The sequence below is a fragment of the Eptesicus fuscus genome, chromosome 2 (genome assembly GCF_027574615.1).
Source record: "Eptesicus fuscus isolate TK198812 chromosome 2, DD_ASM_mEF_20220401, whole genome shotgun sequence".
NCBI lineage: Eukaryota > Metazoa > Chordata > Mammalia > Chiroptera > Vespertilionidae > Eptesicus > Eptesicus fuscus.
This window is the reverse complement of record NC_072474.1, coordinates 21,243,157-21,264,342: the sequence shown is the minus strand read 5'-3', so window position 1 is coordinate 21,264,342 and position 21,186 is coordinate 21,243,157. Positions and strand designations below refer to the sequence as shown.

Here is a 21,186-nt window from a genome sequence, read left to right as displayed (position 1 = left end):
ACCCAATTACATAACAAAATTTGCCTTTGGGGATTTTCCTTGACTGCTTGTCTTCTGTCCACCATACAACTCAATTTCACACTGTCAGCAGCCTGAACATGGCCACAGTCAGTCTCTGTCAAAATGATTTATTTAAATTACAAACAGAGACCAGATCCCTAGATAGTCATACCTCCCTGCATGCTCACCCTTACACTCAACCCAACTTTGAATCAAATCTTTTAATAGTCCATAGACACTGCTATTTAATTATTAGGCCATGTTTATCTCCAATAATCTAATATTTTTAAGTTAACTCACAAAGTCTTAGGGAACTAAATCAACAGTATTCACGCGAGCTTATTAATGAGCATATAATTTATTTTGCATTCTAAGAAGTCAATGAAAAATTATGTAGCCACATCAAAACACTAAAAATAATTAGATTTTAATATCAAATTACAGAGACACTCTTTGTTCCATAATGCTTTTTAAAAAAGACTTCAATCTTAGCTTTTCTTGTAAATTCAGTAAGCATTTCTTTTGAATGGGTATACAAAATTGAAAATGGTAGCAAAACACGTATTTGGGAAACAGGAGAGAGAACCAAAATTACAGATGCTGGCAGGGTAAGGGGGAGGACATAGAGCAGGTGAAGATAGTACCGTCTGTGCCATCAGTGATCTAGGGAAAGGGGTTCTAAAGATTCCCACTGAAGCCAGCACACATAGGCACACACACATGCACACAGATACACACAATTATTTCCTCTGTGAGTCGAGGACAAGAACAAATCTTGACAAATCACATAATGGTACAGTTACTATTTCAGTCAGTCTGTAAAATACAAGTTTTGTCATCTGGGGCTCTTTCCCTTCCCCTTCATAAAATATTTCTCTGCCACCTGAAACAAATTTAAAAATAAGCATCTAAATTCTATCTCCTGCACAAAGATTGTAAACGTCTCTCGGAGTTGAACTTCACCATTTCATTTCACAATTTATCCACAGACTGTCTCAGCTAATTGAAAGTGCAGCTTATATTAGTGTCTGAGCAGGCAGAATGAAATACATCAGTAACCTTCTCAAGGCTGGATGAGTCCCTCGGATGTTGGCCGTGATTCTGCTTTGCTCTCCTGCTGCTGGTTCCCTGAATGCACTACTTCTAAACATGAAAGTGTAATCACCTGAATTATAATTACCCACACACGCTAGAGCTACATGGACAACAGAAGAAAAAAGGTTTTTAAAAATATCCAGCACAGAAATTCCTCAATTCATGTTTGTCCTTTAAGAACCTTTTCCTAGAAATCAATCACTAAGTAAAAAAAAAAAAAAAAAAAAAATTGTGGAGCTGTACTAGGATAATCCTGTCATTTGTGAATTTATGCCCTAAGATTGGGCTGAGAAGGCAGAGTGGGGGAGATACTAAGGCATCTTCTGAAATTTCACATAAAAATTTTTTTTATTTGGAATTTAATTCTGTTCCTTTCCAATCATTCAGCACATTCTGTAATCCGGCCTCTTTTCTTATTCTTTCTGCAGCTTTACTGAGTAATATAGCAGAAGAATTTTAAATTGCAGCATTTAATAAATCTCCATGTTCAGTATGTTGTCATTATAGATCCCCAAAGAAGTAAGTCAAGGCTAAACCCACTCTCAGCCTTTCATTACACACAATTTCTAATGTATAGCTGTATTTTATCCCACATCTCACCAACATATGCAGACTGAGTGGGCGTTTCCAAATGATTTCAAATCCTGGACAAATGATTATGAAAGTGTGTGAAAAATTTTTCATGTAACTGACACAGACACAAGCAATCAAAAATGCCCATTCATCCATAACATATTACCCAAAACACCTAGGAGTGTCATTAAATCCCCTGTTTTATGTCTTTATACTTTCTTTAGTCCAAAGGGGATTAAAGGCAGCTTAGAAAGATCCAGACAGATTGAGGCGGGGGGTGGTAGGGAGGGAAAGAAAAGAAAAAACTCATGGACACGGATAACAGTGTGGTGATTGCCAGGGGGAAGGAGGAGGGGGGGTGAGAGAGGGAATAGGGGGGAATAAATGGTGATGGAAGGAGACTTGACTTGGGGTAGTGAACACACAATACAGTGTACAGATGATGTGTGGTGAAATTGTGCACCTGATATCTGTGTAATTTTGTTAACCAGTGTCACCCAATAAATTAAATAAAAGGGGGGGATTCAGACAACACTCAAAGTTAAATAAAGTAAAAACAAGTAAGAAAATGAAGCAAATGGAAAAATAAAGATTGTGAAGACCCTGGCTTAGTTAACCCACCTACGTCATTCTGTATTAAACTTGGAGCTCAAATCTCATATCCCTTATAATTTCCAGGATGAGCCTCCCAGCACCTCCAGCAGAAAGAGTCTGATGTCTGTCCAGTCTGGACATGTTCTCACCTTCTCCATCTCAAAACAGACACAGACCAGGCCACTGTCAAAAACAGCTGTCTGCATTTGGCCAATATATTTCAGTGTTTGGGTTTATCTGAAAGTAATGTGGAAAATGGAACTGGCCAACACACCAGCTTTCAGATTAACCCATGTTTCTTACCAAAAAAAGGTCTTTGGCTAATATGGAAAACCCCATGAGATCACGGAAAAAGTTCATAAAGTTGCAGCATTTCTAAATGAATAATAAATTCACTCAGAATACTTAACAGCTTCCCTTCTTCAAGAATAAATCTCTACCAGTAATATTATGAAATCTATATTTTCTACTACTATCCAAATATTCACATGCCTCACTCATCGTGCTACAAGTACTACTTGCAAAACTGCTATGGTTGCTAATATCAAGACAATTGCAAAAATATTAAGATATCTAAATTACAAGCTTTTAAAAACCAGCATTGTCTAAATTATAGGCTTAATCTAAAGAGTATTTTATATACTATTATGCACTGTATATGATACATACATTTATATCACATACCTGTGTGACAAGGGTTTTTGCATAATGAAGAGTGGGTCTGCAAACAGCCTCTGGTATTGAATAAAATGCATATTCCTGCTAATGATAAAGGTTGGTGAAATGATCAGTTCTTTTCTTATTAAACACGAATATTGACTGAATTTGAATATAAATTAAAAGGCTTACCTTTCAATCCACTGCAGTCCTTATGTTAGCTGTCACCGTGGATATCTTAAGCAGAACTGTTTAGCTCTTTTTGAAATAAATTTCTGTGATAGTTGAAGATTTATAGCTTTGTTTTGTGTAGCATTATTTTTAAATTTTTAATAAAAGTTCCCCAAAATAATGCACACAAAAAAGAGACACTACTGAATGTAACTGCCAGTGAAATATATCTTCAATTTGCATTTTTAGAAGTAAAATATCAGTTTTGATTTAAGGAAAGAATAAAGAGAAGAGGAAGACAGATGAGGGGAGTGATCTTCCGTATTCATGAGTGGGGTTTGTTGAGATCGAGTAGAAAAACTAAGGGACAGAGTCATGAATCCTTAAAATTCATCCCTTTCTCTTCAAAGGAAAAAAAAATCCTTCCTAAAATAAAATGTCCATTTAAAGAGCAAATAAAGGGTAAACGTTATGAAATATGAAAGAAAAAAAGTGTTTACTCTGCCTCCTCTCACACCCTACATGTTTTTTAAACATTATTCTGTTTTTGAACTTTTGACAAATGAAATTTTCTCAAATTATATACTATTCTATCTGAAAATTGTCACTCTATATATAATGATGATGGCCATGTATCAATGAGTTTAAAACCATTTGCTAATTAAACATTTCCTGGCAATTAAGGCTACATAACAACAGTTATATATACAAAGTTTAGTGACTATACATGACACACAAGATAAAGTTCTCAAGAAAAATGCATATTTGCACACTTTTATGTACACAGTTTTGATTTCATTAATATTTCCTCTTGAATACCTAACATTGAACTAATTTTTTCTTAATAAAATACATTTTAACAAACTTTATATAATCCTTTGGAAGAATAATCACAGACATAAATTATAAAAAGTAAGAATAGCTGTTTGTCCACCTGTAATAAGTATTGAATTAACACTTTTGGGTACCTAATATGCTTTGAACTTGTTAGTCTCAATTTTCTTTAAAAAAAAAAAAAAAACATATTAGTGAGCAAGACGCAGCTTTCAAATTCAAAGTAACTTCCTATATAAATGTTCATTTTTAAAATGAGGTGTAATACTTTATTTCTACAAATATCTAAATTAAAGTATGAAATCTTATATACACATAATTAGCAAATATGAGACTCCTCAAGATACTTGACTTTATATGTATATTTTTTGTATGCTTATCCACAGCAAAAAATAAGTAAATAAATAAACTGTCAGGTTTTTTAACTTAGCTATGACAGTCCTATTTTGGAAGAATTCAAAAGCTGAAAACCATTCAAAATGGAATAAAATGTTAAATAATAATAACTTCTTTTAAGTTCAAGAAATATAGACATTGTTATTGAGGTGTAGGTGCTAGATACCTGTGATAAAATCAAAGAGAAGACATTTCACAGATGAGCTTGGCATATTATACGAGTACAATGAGTACTGCTTACATACCAAAGCAACAAGAACACTTCCAAGTCACCCAATCTCACTCTCTCATCCAGAAACACAAGCCCGGGCTATGACATCACTGAACAGTCACCTACATTACTGATTTGCTCCTGAGTCCTCTTCAGCCTCTGCAGTTCCGGCGTGTCCGTGACGATGCTGAAGCCCCGCGCTTTGCTTTCTTCAAAATCCCTTTTGTACTTGACCTAACGGGATGGGGATTGGGGGGCGGGGGGGAATAAAAGAAAGAAAAAGAAAAGTAAACAGAGGAATCACAAATCCCACTCAGGATAGGCCAGCGCCAAAAAGGCTGCTAAAATTGGAAGCAATTACTCCAGACACAGCTCTCTCAGCAAGCGGCACAGTGAGAGGCAGGGGCCTAGCCAGACTGTCTGGTTTGTAGCCCAGCCACTCTACTGACGTGTGATCTTAGGCAAGTTACTTAACCACTCTGTGCCTCAGAGGTCTCCTCCATAAAATGGCAACAACAATATTTAAGTAACGCTATTTCATAGGTCCTAAGGATAGGATCAAATCTAATACAGTAGTCCTACCTAGCCAATGGCAAGCAAGCAAGTGCTCTGTAGTAGTTATTATTATTATCACCATTAATAGTTGTACTACTGCTGAAGAAAAACATGGAACAAGAAAGCTTAATCTTCGGCGCCTGTGCCCCATCTTGTCGGTGACAAAGCACCATTTTGAGCCCGGACTGCACTATGGATGAGAAAGACATACAAAATCAGCAGCAGCTCGCCCTGCCCTTAGAAAGTTTTCGTTCCATTTCATAAGGCAGAGCATGTGGTATGATTACACACTGCTGTATTGCTAAATGTCAAGTATGTAAATGCTTATGGAAGTATTTATACCATAGGCCACACCTAGAGATTAAAAGGCTCGAAGCACATGCCCTTAGCATAGTGTGCTAAAGTATCTAAGTTTTGGGTTTTTTTTCAGTGTTTAAATACACTTTGTTTCTAATTATAACCCAGTGAAGCTGAATTTTGCCGTTTCCTTAAGGGAATGGAATAACTAATGCTTAATCTTACTAGAGCCCTATCTCCTATTATTAGCATAATGATGATAACTGTCATGCCAGTTAAATATTCTGTTTGTCAGTGACTGAGATGGTTATATCACTCTGACTGTTCCTATTTCTTTAGAAGCCTAAATATTAAGAAATACTGAAACAGTTTTGATAACGCACTTTACATTCATAATCATCAGTTTCAAATTAAAACGTATTTTAATAATTAACATTTAAGGTAGCTAATAAAAATATGATTCGGTAAGTGTAACTTTAAATATAAATTTTACAAGTTTCCTTAGTTCAGCATGGAATGACTGTTTTTGTTTAGTGTTGTCTGTATTTAAATATTCCGTTCTCTCAGGCATTATTGTTCTTGAAACCACTGGAAGATTTCCTTTTACCAGAAAAGCTTGATAGAAAAAAAAAAATCCCAGATGACAACAAATAGAAAGATATAGATAGTCTCATTACCTTAAGCTTTAAAATATCTAATTTTCTCTACATATTTTTATTTAAATTTATAAAAGTACTAAAACCCTTACTTTATTTCCCTAAATAAAAGGCCTTTATCACCCTTTTTTTCTTCCACAGAAAATGTTCAATGGCCCTACCTGATTTGGCTCAGTGGAGAGAGTGTCAGCCTGCATACTGAAGGGTCCCGGGTTTGATTCTGGTCAAGGGCACATGTCAGATTTCGGGCTCTATCCCCAGTAGGGGACATGCAGGAGACAGCCAATGGTTCTCTCTCATCATTGATGTTTCTATCTCTCTCTCCCTCTCCCTTCCTCTCATTAAAAGTATATATTTAAAAAAAAAAAAAAGAAAATGCTAAATGAAATTAACATTCAAACCCTCAATCTCTTAGCATGTGTGAAGTTACACACACCAGTACATTCTTGGTGTTTTACGCACAACTAAGCAGGGAAGCCATTTAGCTTTGCTTGAAGTTGGCACTAGGGCACAGAACAGTAAAATAGTAAAAGGAAGAACGATCAGGAGGTTATGATAGCAACAGGCATGAAGAATTAAGAAGAAAAACTATAAGCCAAGTTCTTACATCATTAACACCAGTTTCAGAGACAGCACAAGCACATACTTCTGTGATTAGTTTGAGGGGTTTTTTAATAGTAATTTTCAAAGAAAGAACTGAAAAGAAAAACCATTAAATCCTAGAATCATAATTTTTAAATTAATTACCATTTAACAGCCCTTTCCACATTCACAAGACACATAAGAATCATGACTTGGGCTTGCCTCAAATATACTGAAGAGGATACCATCATTTTCTTAAATGGTTTGCAGAATTTTAGAAGATGTGTAATTCTTTTAACGGTGAGATCCGAAACCAAACCTATATAGTCTCAGCACCAACTCAAGCACCAGCCCACCCAGTCGATCTTTATTGCCTTCGAGGCATTAGTCAGTGCCTCTCTTTTCTACACTCCCACCCACTTAAAGCCTAGCTCTCTACTAGGTCTAGAACACATGGAACTTGGTGACAAGGTCTAAATCTTACTCATCACTGTGATCCCAGAACCTAGCATAACATCAGGCCCATGGGAGCTAATTAACAAATTATTAAAAAAGAGGAAGTGACGGAGAAGGGAAGAAAGAAGAGGGGTGGAAACAGAGGGACAAAGTCTGACCCAGTTCCAGATGTAAGAGAGGAACCGCATATTCAGGGACTGAAAAATGGATCCATTTGGCTGCAGCATCTGGTGAAGGGGAAAGACCCAGGAAATTAGCTAAGAAACACAGATCTAGACCATATTTGGAAAGAAACTGCTGGCCGTAGGTCCCATCTTAGTCCATTCAGGCAGCTGTAATAAAAATGCCATAGACTGGTGGCTTACAAATAACAGAAATTTCTCTCTCATAATTCTGGAGGCTGGGAAGTCCAAGACCAAGGCACTGACAGATTGGTATCTGGTAAAAGCCTGCTTCTGGTTCAAAGACCACTGTAACTTCAATTGGTGGAAGGCGTGAGGGAGCTCTGTGGGGTCTCTTTTAGAAGGGCACTAATCCCATTCCTGAGGTCTCCACCTTCATGACATAATTACCTCCCAAAGGCCCCCCCACCTCCTAATACCATCACACTGGGGATTAGGTCTCAACATAAGAACTGGGTGGGGAGCAGGGGGACATTCAGTCCATAGCAAGTGCTTTTATATATAAGCATCCAACATTAACTCAAAGTATTCATTGAGCCTCTTATAAATTTCTCTTAGAAACTCCTCTTTCCTCAGTAAAAATGCCTTTTCTTCCCTTATGCTTCAGGACTGGATACAAAATTATCATCTCGTCTCTTGCTTACTCTGCTGTTAAAAAGTACCTCATGATGATCCCACAAATAACAATGGCAGTATTCTCAGAATGCCATTCTCTGGAATATCCTCCTCAAATGTTCATTTATTCAATCCTTTGAGCACCTACTATGTGCCAACTACTATTCCAGGTGTGGGAACAATACAGCAAAAAAAAGGGTCAATGATCCCACACCTCTGGAAGCTTACATTATCCTGGGAAATAGAAGACACAAGGTCTATATAAGTTGAATAAATGGTATGTTAGTGGTGAGTCTAAGAGAAAATGAAGCTAGAAAGGAAGTGAGAAAGGTCAGGAATACTGCCTTTTTATGGAATTTATTGAATTGAAGGTGGTTAATAACATTATACAGGTTTCAGGTATATGATTCTACAACACATTATCTGTATATCGCATTGTGTGTTCATCACCCCAAGTCAAGTCTCCTTCCATCCCCATCTACCTCCCTTTACCTTCTCTACTTCCCCCCACCTCCCTTTCCCTCTGGCAATCACCATACTGTTGTCTGTTTCCATGATTTTTTTTTTTATTTTGCTTAATCCCTTCACCCTTCTCACACAGTCCCCAACCCCCTCCCCTCTAGGATGGCCAGGTGAGCTGCATACTCTAGTCAGAATAGGTCAGGAAGAACACAAGAGAAGGGAAAGCAGAATCAAGTTGCCACTGTGAGTTCAGAAAGAGAATGTACTCTGCATGAAAAGTAATGCAGTCTTAGTTTGTTATGGGCTTATCCCTTAAAAAATGAATAAAGGCACATTGAAATGCATTCTTAAAGTCAAATGTAAGAAATATATACAACAGGCCATACAATTTGCCATATTTTTCTTCAGAAGTACCATAAAAATGTATTTCAAACACTGAGTGCTACCTAGTATTGACATAATCCATATGTATGTATCTGCATATGTACACACACACACATAAATATTTCTCTTCCTGTACTATAGATTAGAACCCTAAATCAAGAGTCAAAAGGCCTGAATTTAAACCCTAATTTTGTTCTGTGGTCTTGATTTGTTCAATTTCTCGAATACTCTTGATCCCCAGCCATAAAATGGAAAAAGAAAAGCAATATGCTACACAATGTTCGGAGGGTTAACATAAATGACATGTGAAAAGGTCAAGCAAGGACATGCCCTTAGTAGGTCATTAGCAAATATTAGTTTCCTCCTTCTTACTAAACAAATGATGTGTGTTATTTAAATATGATCATTTCTACCAAAGTGTGTGTGTTCAGTGATATTTTGTGTTTGGAGTCATCAGCAAGTAACACTCAGAAGTTCATAGTAGAAACCAGGGTGGTGCTAGCCCAGCATAAGAAAAAGGCTCACAGTGTCAAAATAGTGAGCAGAGCTGCAAACTGAATTATTTTCTAATTCTGAGATATGAGTTCTCTCCCCCAAATACTGCAAGTACCATCAATGTTACTATTATAACAATATAAATAAATGTGGAAAATTAAAACCACCAAAGAAACAGGCCATTCTTAGGCAGAAAGCCATTTGTTGTTAAAGAAGTCAATGGAACCAGAGACTGGTAAATTGATGAACAATAAATTGAAAGGAGATTAAATAAGAGTCAGCAATGAGGTCAAAGATGGACACACCCTACAGCTCGGCAGCTCCAGCCCCAACTATGTTCCTCTCCAAAGAAACTCTTGACCATGAGCATATGGAGACATAGACCAATATGTCCATAATAACACAATTGTATTATTAAAAAAAAAAAGTGGAAACAACTTAGACATCCATCACAGGACAATGAACAAATTAATATATCTTCATGCAATGCAATACTATCCAGGAATAAAAATAAATGAACTCCAGCTGCATGGCTCACATGGATGAATGTCAGAAAATTTTGTTGAAGGGGGAAAGCAAGGCATACATACAAACGTGGTAAATAAATGGGGGGAAGGGACTTGATATGCATGACATCAGAGGAATAATGAGAGCTGCTCATGGAAGGGGAGCCTCACTGTTCCTGGTGATGTTCAAGTTCTTACGTTGGAAAGTAGATGCACACGCGATCCTTTTATTACCGCACTGTAAAACTTTCATGTACACTCCATATATTATTTTGAACTGACCAAATATTTTACAATCATTTTCAAAGAAAGCATGGGCAGAGTTTTAAAACCCCAGATGGGGAAGCTAAGTACCCAGAGGTTAAACCAAAGTCATGAGCAGGAGAATAGAAAGAGAAGACGAGAACCAGAAATCAGTTGATACTTTCAGTCAGCTAAGGACAAGAGTGGGGTTTTTGTAAATGGCGAGTGAGCCAGTGGGTATCCCTCTGCAGAAAGTTAGATTAGTCACTGTAAGTTTCTTCATTTCAATGAAGCCATTTAACTACTAGCATATTGGCAAACACTGAATTGAGTGAGGCAAAAAGGCAGGAAAAATAGGAATTGAGAGAGGGTGAAAGGGTGCTGGAAAAGATTCCATGCATGGAATAGTGAGCAACAGTAGCAGTGGGAGGGGATCCTTGGCCAATCATGATAGACCAGATGGCTAAGAAGAATCTAGGGCCAGAGGGTCAACAAAAGGAGAATAGCATTTAGCCTTAAAGCAGCTTACCTTGTCAGGATGTGTTTAATGGAAACCTAAAGTCTACAGACAATTTTATTACTGGTTCATGTTCTTTTCCCCTTTATTTCACACACAGTCTCCACCTGATACCATGAAATCAATACCAATTTTATTATCTTTCATGGCATGATGGAAACTTTATATTTCGTCAAGGGTAGATTATGAGGTTGGTATCATTTTTAAACTACATGCAAAATTCTTAGTTTGATCTGCAAAATTCAGCGCTCAATTGTGTACTCTCTTACATAGTTCCGTAGATTTTAAAGTACTGGAGAACGTGGACCATATGCTTCTTTCTATCTCACCGCATTTTGCTTGGTGCTAAGCATGTATTAAAAGCTTCATAACTATTTCATGATTGATTTCTATCTAGTTTTGTATTTTTAATGTCTAAAAGGCAGAAAACTGGCTAATCTTATCATGCTACATGGAAATTAAACAACTACAAAGGAAAATCTGATTAAGGGCTTTTTTAAGGTGAAGTTAATTTTAACAAACGTTAAGTCAAATGAGCTCAAAAAGCAAATTTGCTTTTTTATCAATTAATGTGATAATTTGTAAATGTATGGTTAATTAAATAAAATTAAATTCTTAATTACCTTTTCAAACATAATTAAAAAGCATTAAAACTAATTTTCATAGATTTCTAAGTCTTAAATTAGCCTCTCACTGCATTTGCAGGGGTATTTACTGATATTTTCAGATTTGTCCATTCTATGCATATTCACAATCCAACTTTATCACAGTTGGAATCCCTTTACTTTAACTGAACTGTCTTCAGTTAAAGACAGTGAAATCTCAATTTCATTTGAAATAAATATTCTGAATGCATAATAAGGCATATCTTAATTAATTTCTCAATAAGATAATTAAAAATCACCCCTAAGACACTTACAAGTAGCTTATGAGTTAACAGCTCAAGCTCAGAATTTGACAAGCATGTCCTGGGCTCTGGTTCCATCTCTTATTAGCTGTGTGACCTTAGGCAAGTTACTTAATCTCTCTGAGCCTCAGTTTGCTCATGCACAAAATGAGCATAATTGTAGTACCATATTGACAGCACTTTTGTGAGAATTAAATGAGACAACAATAATGCCTGACATCTATTAAGTGTCTACTACATCCCAGCAGCTGTACTGAGAACATCTAGAGAATACATCCTACCACATGGGCCAGCCCTGTGCCTCCTGCATTCAGGAGCTCCTTCAGCTTTCTCTGGACAAAAATAGAATATAAATTTTAAAATTAAGTGAAAACTAAAATATGTTTTACCTATATTATCTTCAGAGAAATCCTCTCTCATATACATTTTAATGACCATTTTATCAACGAAGGAAAGGAGTTTGAGGAGGATACAGAGCTAATAGGGGACAGAAGTCTCTCTCTAGCATTTCCCTAGACATTATCTTTCATTTCGTCTGACAATGAAAAATGCATGAATAAAAATATTAAACTGAACACAGATAGATAAAAGTAATGTCCTATAAACAGAGAGGAAATGGAACCAACTGAATATTTCTAACTAGAGCATTCCAGAAGATCTACATAACTTCAAATTGTAACTAATTCATTTTCTGTAATGGTTTCTGTGATGTCACAAAAGGTACAAAAATTATCACCCAAAGAAAAGCTTAACACAGTTCACATTTTTTCATTCAAAATGTATTCCTGGGTATTTCTTTTGAACAAAGTAATTATTTAAAGTTTTGATTAATAAGGATCAGACCAGAAAGAAGAATGCCATTGCCAAAACTGTAGTATTGGTGAAAATTGATTAAAAGCAAAAAATCTTGCCTGTGTTAATAAAGAAAATTAGAGCCTAAAATATATACACATACTGCATATTTTCACCAAGAATTTCACAATAGAAAAATGTAACTAATCCACCAAATTCTGCTTATAAGTTATAAATTAATCTGGGGAGCAAATTAAGTATTTGGTGATGGTGATTATCTTTTTCAGGAAACTAAAGTATCATCCAAGTAACTATCAGGTACTGCAGAGGCAAAAACAATTAGTATTCTAATACCCGATGTAGTCCTGGAGAGTAATGGATTCACAGACCCTGAGTATTGCTGCTCTATTGTTGCCATGTTAATTTTTAAATAACATTTAATAATTCAGATGATTTATTAATTTTTATTTCTGGACACGTGTTCTCTCAGCTATTAATCCCTTAGAGAAAACCAGCCTCATCCCATTACATGATTATAATTTTAAAATATAAATAGCCTAATTCACACACAGAGTGGAATATGTTGAAATTATTTTGAACCAGAAAATACCATGCAAGGTTAAATTAAGGAGAATAAAATAAATTACAACAGGGAACATTCCTGTGTGCATAGTCTGAATTACAAAGTATTAAGAAATGCATAATGTCCAGTTAAGAAAATAAAAAAAGAATTAGGGAGTTAGTGATTCAGGAAAGAAAGCTACATCCAAACTTTGATATAGAAAAGAAATAAGGGTAAAATCAAACTCAAGCAAATGTAAACAAACAGAGCTGAACTAACACGAAACAGTCATGAAAGTGAAAATAACCCGCCCTTCATCTCAGAGTCACAGTTGATGAAGGTGACAGATGATCCCTCCCTTCTTCCACATGCCTGCTCCCTAACAGATTGATAATGTCACTTAAAATTGGTCCTAACAACCCTTCTACACTTCAATGGCATTATCCATCAGACAACACTGACTGTTTTTCTATAAGAAAATGCTCCTTCCACTTCTACCAAACTGATAAAGGAAAAAATGCAACAGAAAAAAATGCGAAAGAATAATAAATCTAAATGCAGTACACACAAATGACACTGAGATTAGCTTCCATGATAGACAGCTTTCACCACACAGAAAATCCCATGGATCTCAGCAAGGCTTTTAATACAAAATTTTTCAAGATTAAATCCTTAATACAAAATTTTACTTAAAATATAAAATCCTAGAAATGTCAACAGGTTATTAACATATCTATGTTATAACCAGAAACCTAGGTCTTAGGCAGGGAAGAAACTATTAGAAATAAATATATTGGAAGTGTTGAAGAATGAAGTGGAAAATAATGGATTCTCAGAGTTTCAACATTGATTACTAGTGTGAGTTTTGAGAAATGCTGGCTTGTTGCCTCCCTGCTATATAATAGCAGCTATGGTTTATTAAAGAACTACAAGGTATCAGACGTTACACTAGACATTTGACAGACTAACTTGTTTCATCTTCAAAACCACTCCATAAAAGATATATCAATTTTACCATTTTTTACATATGAAAAATTTAGTTTCTCAATAGAAAACCTATTGTTTGGCCCACCCAAAACCCCCTTCCTCCTAGTAATAGTCCCATGCCTCACTCCCTCCATTATGGTTGGCCCAAGAGGCACCATCTTTCAAAAAAACCCACTTCCTTAACCACCACTGATTGGCCCAAAGGCAGTCATCTGACCTAAGCTAGTCCAAGTCAAGATGTTTGGGGGATTTGGGAGTGAGGACCCAAAATATAGAGTGAGTCTCTCCCTCTGGTAACTAAAACTCTATGATTTAAAACTTGAGAACTATCAACAGCCAGGTTTGCCACCCCCAGAATACAGCAGGCAGATGCACCTCACCTGCCAAAAACAGAGTCCTGGTCTGGTGGCATTTAAGTCCTGATTCCCACTGTTCCTAAAGCCCAAACAAGCACATTCCTGCCCTTGGATTTTTGTACCCTAATACCCTCAAAAAATTATCATCTTGTTCAAGTTAATGAGGATTGGGTTCTTTTTCCCTTGCAGCCAAAAATCCTAATTAATTCACTAAACTGCAGGTTCATGGGGAAGACACAAGCCTAGCATCACTTTCTGGTGAGCAGCAGAGTCAGGATTCAAACCCACATCCGTGCTAAAAGCTTTTTTCCCTTCTTCCCTGTCATGCTATAAGATGGTAATTTAAACACTTTGTAGACTTCGAAGACCTTACTTGGAATGAAACGTAATTTTAACAAAAATATACGATTATTTCTTTTAAAAGACTAGAATTTAAACAATAGTGTGCACAATATCTGAAGTAATGTTTAAATTGTCTTACATGTTACAGACACTGGCCAGTATTGGACCTTGAATGGTTACACACACTACCAATTGGATGCTCGGTGAGTATTCATCAATGAGTGAGTAAAAACCTAGGTTAAGTACTTCAAATTGAAGCTTTAAAATGATTGCCATCCTCAAGCACCAACTGAGAAAAGTCTATAGATTATTCAGATTTTCACTTTTAAATTGACTCTGATTTCCAACATGAAAAATTAGATACTAAATAATCTAAGAAAATCCCAACATTTAACTTAACATTATAATTGGAAAGACTACTGCATAAATCTGCACATCAATTAATATATTATCTTGGCTGTATTTCTATGAAGTTTCAAGTTCCATGATTCAGTAGAATTTCGTGGTGCTACACATGCAATTACTATATTCTTCCCTTGCTCACCTGAAAGGCTCCCCTTCGGTCTGAATTCATTAACAGGCTCTGGGTGACTCCTTTTCCCCAAAGAACAAATTTTCTCTCCAGAATAAACATAGCAAGAAGCAATAGAGTTTTTTTATTTGCAATGTGAAAATAAAGAAGAACTGAGTTTCATAGTTACAAAGAGAAAGAAGAAAAAATGGGACTCTAAAAGTAATGAAAGTGGAAGAGAGGGGTCAGTTTGAGTTGACGTGGATAAGTTTTTAAAGTCCCCTAATAATCCCAGTTTTGGAATGTTGTTCTGCCTGAGCCCCCTGAGCCCGTGAACATCTCACTTATAGATTTCACAGTCTGTGAAAGTACAGCTATTTGAGAAACAGGAATAAATTGGCATTGCCAAAGAGCCAGGTGGTTCCACTGTTTGGAAACCATCTGGTCTGAGTTTTCTCTTTGTCAGCACCATCAATACTTCAGTAGCAAGAGCTATTATAGAGATTGTGTGTGTTTCATTGCTTTAAATAAACTCAAACAAAACTACCCTGAATATAAATTCATTATTTCTTTGAATTGTGCTTACAGAGTATACTGAAATCTCTGTCAAGATGAGCTGCACTTGAACACCTACATTCACTCTGGCCAACTTGGCTCAGTGGTTGAGCATTGACCTATGAACCAGAAGGTCACAGTTCGATTCCCAGTCCGGCACATGCCTGGGTTACAGACTCAGTCCCCAATGTGGGGGATGCAGGAGGCAGCTGATCAGTGATTTTACATTCGTTCTGTAACTTCACAAAACTAAGTGGGAAAATACCAGCCGCATCTCTTAGTCATGTTAACCATTACTGGGGAAACTGCTTCCTACCCAACCTACCACTGGCAAATGAGGAATTTTCTGCTCAGGTAGATGCCAAGGCAAAGCTATACAGGGTGGGGCAAAAGTAGGTTTAGAGTTTGAGTATGGAAAGTCATGCAATAATCCTATACAATCCTATATATTATATAGCATATAATAAAAGGCTTATATGCAAATAGATTGAACAGCAGAACAACTGGAACAACCAAACAACCCAACAACCAGTCACTATGTCATGCTGACGGAACATGGCAGGCGTCAGCCATGGCGGGATGGTGGAGCACGTGAGTGGGGGCGCCAGACCAAGGCAGGGCACCGGTCACTGTCATCGGGGTGAGCCTCTGGTGGTTACTGAAAATTCTTTGTTCCTGCTCACACCCACAGCCAGCACCGGAGCCGCCACTCACACCCGCTGCTGGCGCCTGGCACTGGTCCCTACTCCTGAGGGGTGACTGGGGCTGGCAGCCACCTCTCAAAAGCTGCCGGCCACAGCCCCACTCACACCCGCTGCCGGCACCCAGTGCCGGTCCTGATCGCTCGGCACCGTCAGCGGGTGTGAGCTGCAGCTGCTGGCCCCAATCGCCCCGAGGGCTTCTCCACCTCCCCCTGCTCCTGAGGGGTGACTGGGGCAGCAGCTGCCACTTGCACCCACTGATGGGCCCAGCCCAACTCGCACCCGCTGCTGGTGCCGGCCCCAATCGCTCTGCACCGTCAGCAGGTGCGAGCAGGTCTGGCACCTTCAGCGAGTGGGAGTGGCGGCAGCGGGAGGGGGCTGCCGGCAGAGAGGGGACCGGGGGCCGTGGCAGGAGGGGCTGGGCCAAGACCCACCGCTGTGCCTCCTGCAGCCTCCAGGCCCACAGTTCCTTTCAAGGTGCACGAATTCGTGCACTGGGCCCCTAGTTAATAAATAATAATATAGGAATAAACCCGGGCTCTGGCTGTTGTGGCTCAGTTGGCTGGAGCATCATTCCATGCACTGAAAGGTTTCAGGTCTGATTCCTGGTCAGGGCACATACTTAGGCTTTGGGTTCTATTCCCCAATCAGGGACATATGGGAGGCAACTAACTGATGCTTCTCTCCGTCCTTTCGTCTTTCCCTCTCTCCCTTCCTTTCTCCCTCCCTTCCCCTCTTTAAAAAAAAAAAAAATCAATAAAGATATTCTCGGGTGAGAACTTAAAAAAACAAACGAATAAACTTAGTGTTTCAAGAACTCACAACTGCAAACCTACTTTTGCCCCACCCAGTATATTCAAAGTGGGCTGTAAAGAGATTTCGATATTGGGAAAGCTCAGAGGTACTGTTATTTGACCAATCAAGAAAGAAACAGAAGGATTCTAAGAAACTTAAACCTATTAATCCCAGGCTCAATTGGCTGAGCGTCTTCCCATCTACCAAGAAGTCACCATTTGATTCCTTGCCAAGACCTATGCCCAGGATTCAGCTCGATCCCCAGTAGGGAGCGTGCAAATTACCGCTCTGGGTGTGGTGTGATCACATACTAATCATTAGCTGAGCATTGTTTACAAGCGGTGACTCTTGGATTTAAATATGTAGACTATAGTTGTAGATATGTCATATTTATGTCAGCGAAATTACTACAGTGTGTTTTCCAACATATGGCCTATTTGCTAAAATTTGTTAAAAATAACATTGAATTAATAACAACAAAAAAATAACCTGTTGATTTAATTATAAGCAAATCTTGGTTAAAAGCATTTTAAAATTAACAGGATGGTAATCTTCACATATGAAATACGGACCGGCATTTGTCCACTATATTAAGTCCGTTAAATCGAGGTCCACAAAATCGGGTGTTTACTGTGTTGCAAACCAGTGAGGAGTACTCGTCAAATCTTTGCTGGACTGCGGAACCTGGGGAGACAAAGGTATGCAAAGCATTGGGCCCTCACCTCACCTAAAGAAAGGAGCAGAGCTTACTAAAAACACAAGGCTCTCTGTGTTACATGGATGTAAACTGACTCTGGCATTAATAAATCTTGTTTTCTGAGGCCTTAATCTCAGCTTCAGTCAAAATCAAGTTTCCAGACCCAGATGTTTTCATCAGAACACCCAAAGTCAGATCTCCGTGAATGCCAGCATCAGCCCTCCAAAAGCAGCCTCCATGTCACTGCCCTGCAGATAGGAGCCGGAAGTCCCTATGTCACATTCACTCAGGAAGGGACCAATTAAAGGGTCTAAGGTACTGACCTCGAGTTAAAAGAGGAAGTGAGGTTGTAAAGTATTTTACTTTCCTCTATCTGTAGGTCATCCTTGCCCCGCCCCACCCCCACCCTTTGCACTGATGTTTGACTTGTCAGAGTTGATTTGCTGCATCTACACCTGACATCTAAATCAACTGACTGGTACATAACCCTATCAAATTTCTAGTTATAGTACAAATAGAGGTAACAAACCATAGCCACTGAAATTGATAACAGCTCTCACACAGAGCTACAAGACTAGGGTTGCAGGAGAGGAGAGAACCACGGCGGGCAACCTGGCCCAGAAGCCCGGAGCATGAGGTGGGGGAGGAGCTGGAGCCAGATAAAGACTAATTCCACCAGATCCACTGGCTGCTCCAATTCCTTTGCCTGAGATTGAAGCAACCAAAAGGCCCCTCACCAGGGGTGAAAAACATTGTGGAATCTGTACTGTTTGTCTGCACCAACTAGCATTAAACTTGAAAGGCAAATGGAACAAAAGCATCAGAATGGTACCTTTGAAAGTTCCCTGCCAACCACCCTTTGCCGTAATCCATTAAGTCAGGTTCTGAGGCAGCCCTGCTTAATACAGCAGTGCAGTGCAAGGAATAATTATACCCCCAGTTTTATCTGGAACTCAAGCCAAATCTCCTTGCTCATCTCTTCTATTTGCTCAAGAAGAGGGAAAATAGTATTTGCCCAAAGAGAATCAAATAATTTATCTAACATAAATTTAATCTTAAATCACTATGTGTAACATAAAATGTAAATCCTTTTTTAAAATGTGTGGTGTGTTTTGTTTTTTCAGTTTAAAAGGCTCCCAACATTTCTTAAACACTGCAGGAGAAATTAAAGAACAAAATATAAAATATATATGTCATCAGCTAGGCAATCCCCCAGTTAAAGGACAGGCCTGAATTAAGATTTAAATTTAAATTTGCTCAACCATAAATTCCCCATCTTTGTAAACAGTCCCCTGGTTTGAGACCTTTTAATCCCAGTCACAGGAAAGGCTCATCTGGATTAAATTCTATAATCAGAGCATCAAATCCTTTTACTTTTCTAAATGAAAAGTATGCAGGTTATTAGTATAAAATGAATTGACCTTGTGAGTCCACCTTATTCATGACATTGCTACATAAAATTAACAAGTTGATTTCCAGGTTTTCAATTTCCTCTTATTCCTTTTCCTCTCTCATCCCACCCAACTCCCAGGCGCAAATGCTAATGATTTTCTTTCCTTACTATCCCAAATCCAATCCACTGGTCTCCATTCCCTTTGCCACTGCCACATTCCAGCCACCACTCACTTGGATGACTGCAGAGCCTTCCTACTTGTCCCTCTGCCTGTCCTATTCCCTCAACAAGCTGCACCCAACATGAGCTTTCAAACGGTAAACCTGGGGACTTCATTCCTCAGTTTAAAATGCATCCGTGTGGCCGCACCGTCCCTGGGTAATGTCTGGACACCACAGCTTTGTGATTGGACCTTTGCGTGTCTCCCTGGTCACATCCCTCCCCTGTCTCCATTCTGTACTCATGTTCCCCAAAGCCTCTGCAAACTGTCATCAGGGGCCACTAAAATGGAGAGAGCTTCTCACACCTCAAGGCCAGTGTGACCGTGACCGCACAGCCAACACCACCCTGAGTTCTAGAAAAGGCACCGGGAGAGGCTTAGCTGGTGATCACTGCCCCAGCATTGGCCCTTCTTGCTGCTTTTGTTGGCAATAGTCATTTTCTACATAAGTATCAATACTTTTTGAATCATCTCATACACTGAACATACTTTAAATTTATTATTTTTCTCTTCCAACAGGCAAGAATTTCATCTTTTCCCAAGTCTGATCAGAACCCTGCTCAAAACATTCCGTGAAAGCCTCGGCGTCATCATATTTTTAGTCACAGCTCCCTCACTAAAACTCAGTGGATACCCTCATTTAACACACAGGTGATTTCATTCACTGTCTTCCATGTGGGTACAAGTTCAAACCTCGTGTTTCAGGAACACTGGCTAGAGAGAAACACCTACAGTTCAAAAATAAACATAATGGTTCAAGGTTAAGTCCCATGGGACAGTCGGCCAAAGCAGCTTCAAATACTAATATAAGCCCAAAAACAAAAAGGCATTTGAATGTTGGCTTCACAAACCCAGGAAAATAGTTTGTCTCACTCCCTTCCTAGTATTATAAAATAAAGGGTACTATTGCATTTCACAATAAATGCAAAATTACAAAATGATTACAAGGTGGAAAACGTGAACTATCACCTATATTGCAAACCAGCATTTGTTATTCTTGGACCACCCAGCATCCATCACCCCTTCTTTTGGTACAACACCCTCACTTCCTTTGAAAACTCAGGTCTCCCCATCTCTTTCCAAAGGGGGATATGTGACGAGGAACTGGCCACACCTAACGCTGCATTCCCCTCTCTCGGGTGTTCCTTCAGCAGGGAACACAATGTCCAGCCAAGGAAGAGAGAATCCGTGACATCACTGGTGGGAGGGAGCCTCTCTTTCACTCTAACTGGCACTTTCAAGGACGTAAGCTGAGGTGTGGCACCATCTTGCAGCCTTGGGAGGTAAACCATGGAGTTCCCACAGAACTGAGGCATGGAGAGATCCCCTGGGAACCCATAAGCAGCCCTGCCCTAAAGTCAAGTTCACCCCCCGAGCTACTCAGACACCTGAGCCAGCAATCCCAATGCCAGATAGGGTTTCTGGCACTTGCCGCAAATGGAATCCTAATTGGTACACTCATATACATTTTGTTATCATATAAAATATCTAAATGGGTTTTAGAGCCTTCCAGATTACTTTCCTCTCAGTCTCATACCTTTCATCTGTAGGGCTAAGGCTTGACACAGCTGTTTGTGATCAAAGCTCGGTTACACACACTAACAGAAAAGTGGTTCAGATAATCCTAAACAGTGGTTAGTTGAAAACCATCTGCATATGGTTTGGGAATCTGTCATGATGTTAAAGAAACCAAAAAAAATTATAAAACATTGTTTAAACATTTTTTAACAACTCCTCAGATGAGAGTCCCCTTTTCCAACATGCTACAATAGAAGAGTTAAACAAGAATTCTGTTTTCCAGAATTTTCTGGGATATCACTATTTGAGCTGCTGGTGATAACCACACTTAAGCAATAATCTACATCATAAAAGGCTCTTGAGGTGGGT

The 21,186-nt window shown here is 38.6% G+C and overlaps 1 protein-coding gene across 2 annotated transcripts in view; it reads right to left on the bottom strand.

Moving 5' to 3' along the window:
• The window catches only part of NEBL (nebulette), a 382,588-nt gene that overhangs the window by 168,425 nt on the left and 192,977 nt on the right, over positions 1-21,186 (bottom strand). For both annotated transcript variants that reach the window (XM_054725862.1, XM_054725865.1), the window contains exon 4: positions 4,658-4,765. In XM_054725862.1, the coding sequence (XP_054581837.1) occupies positions 4,658-4,765 (108 nt within the window). The remainder of the gene's footprint in view (positions 1-4,657; positions 4,766-21,186) is intronic.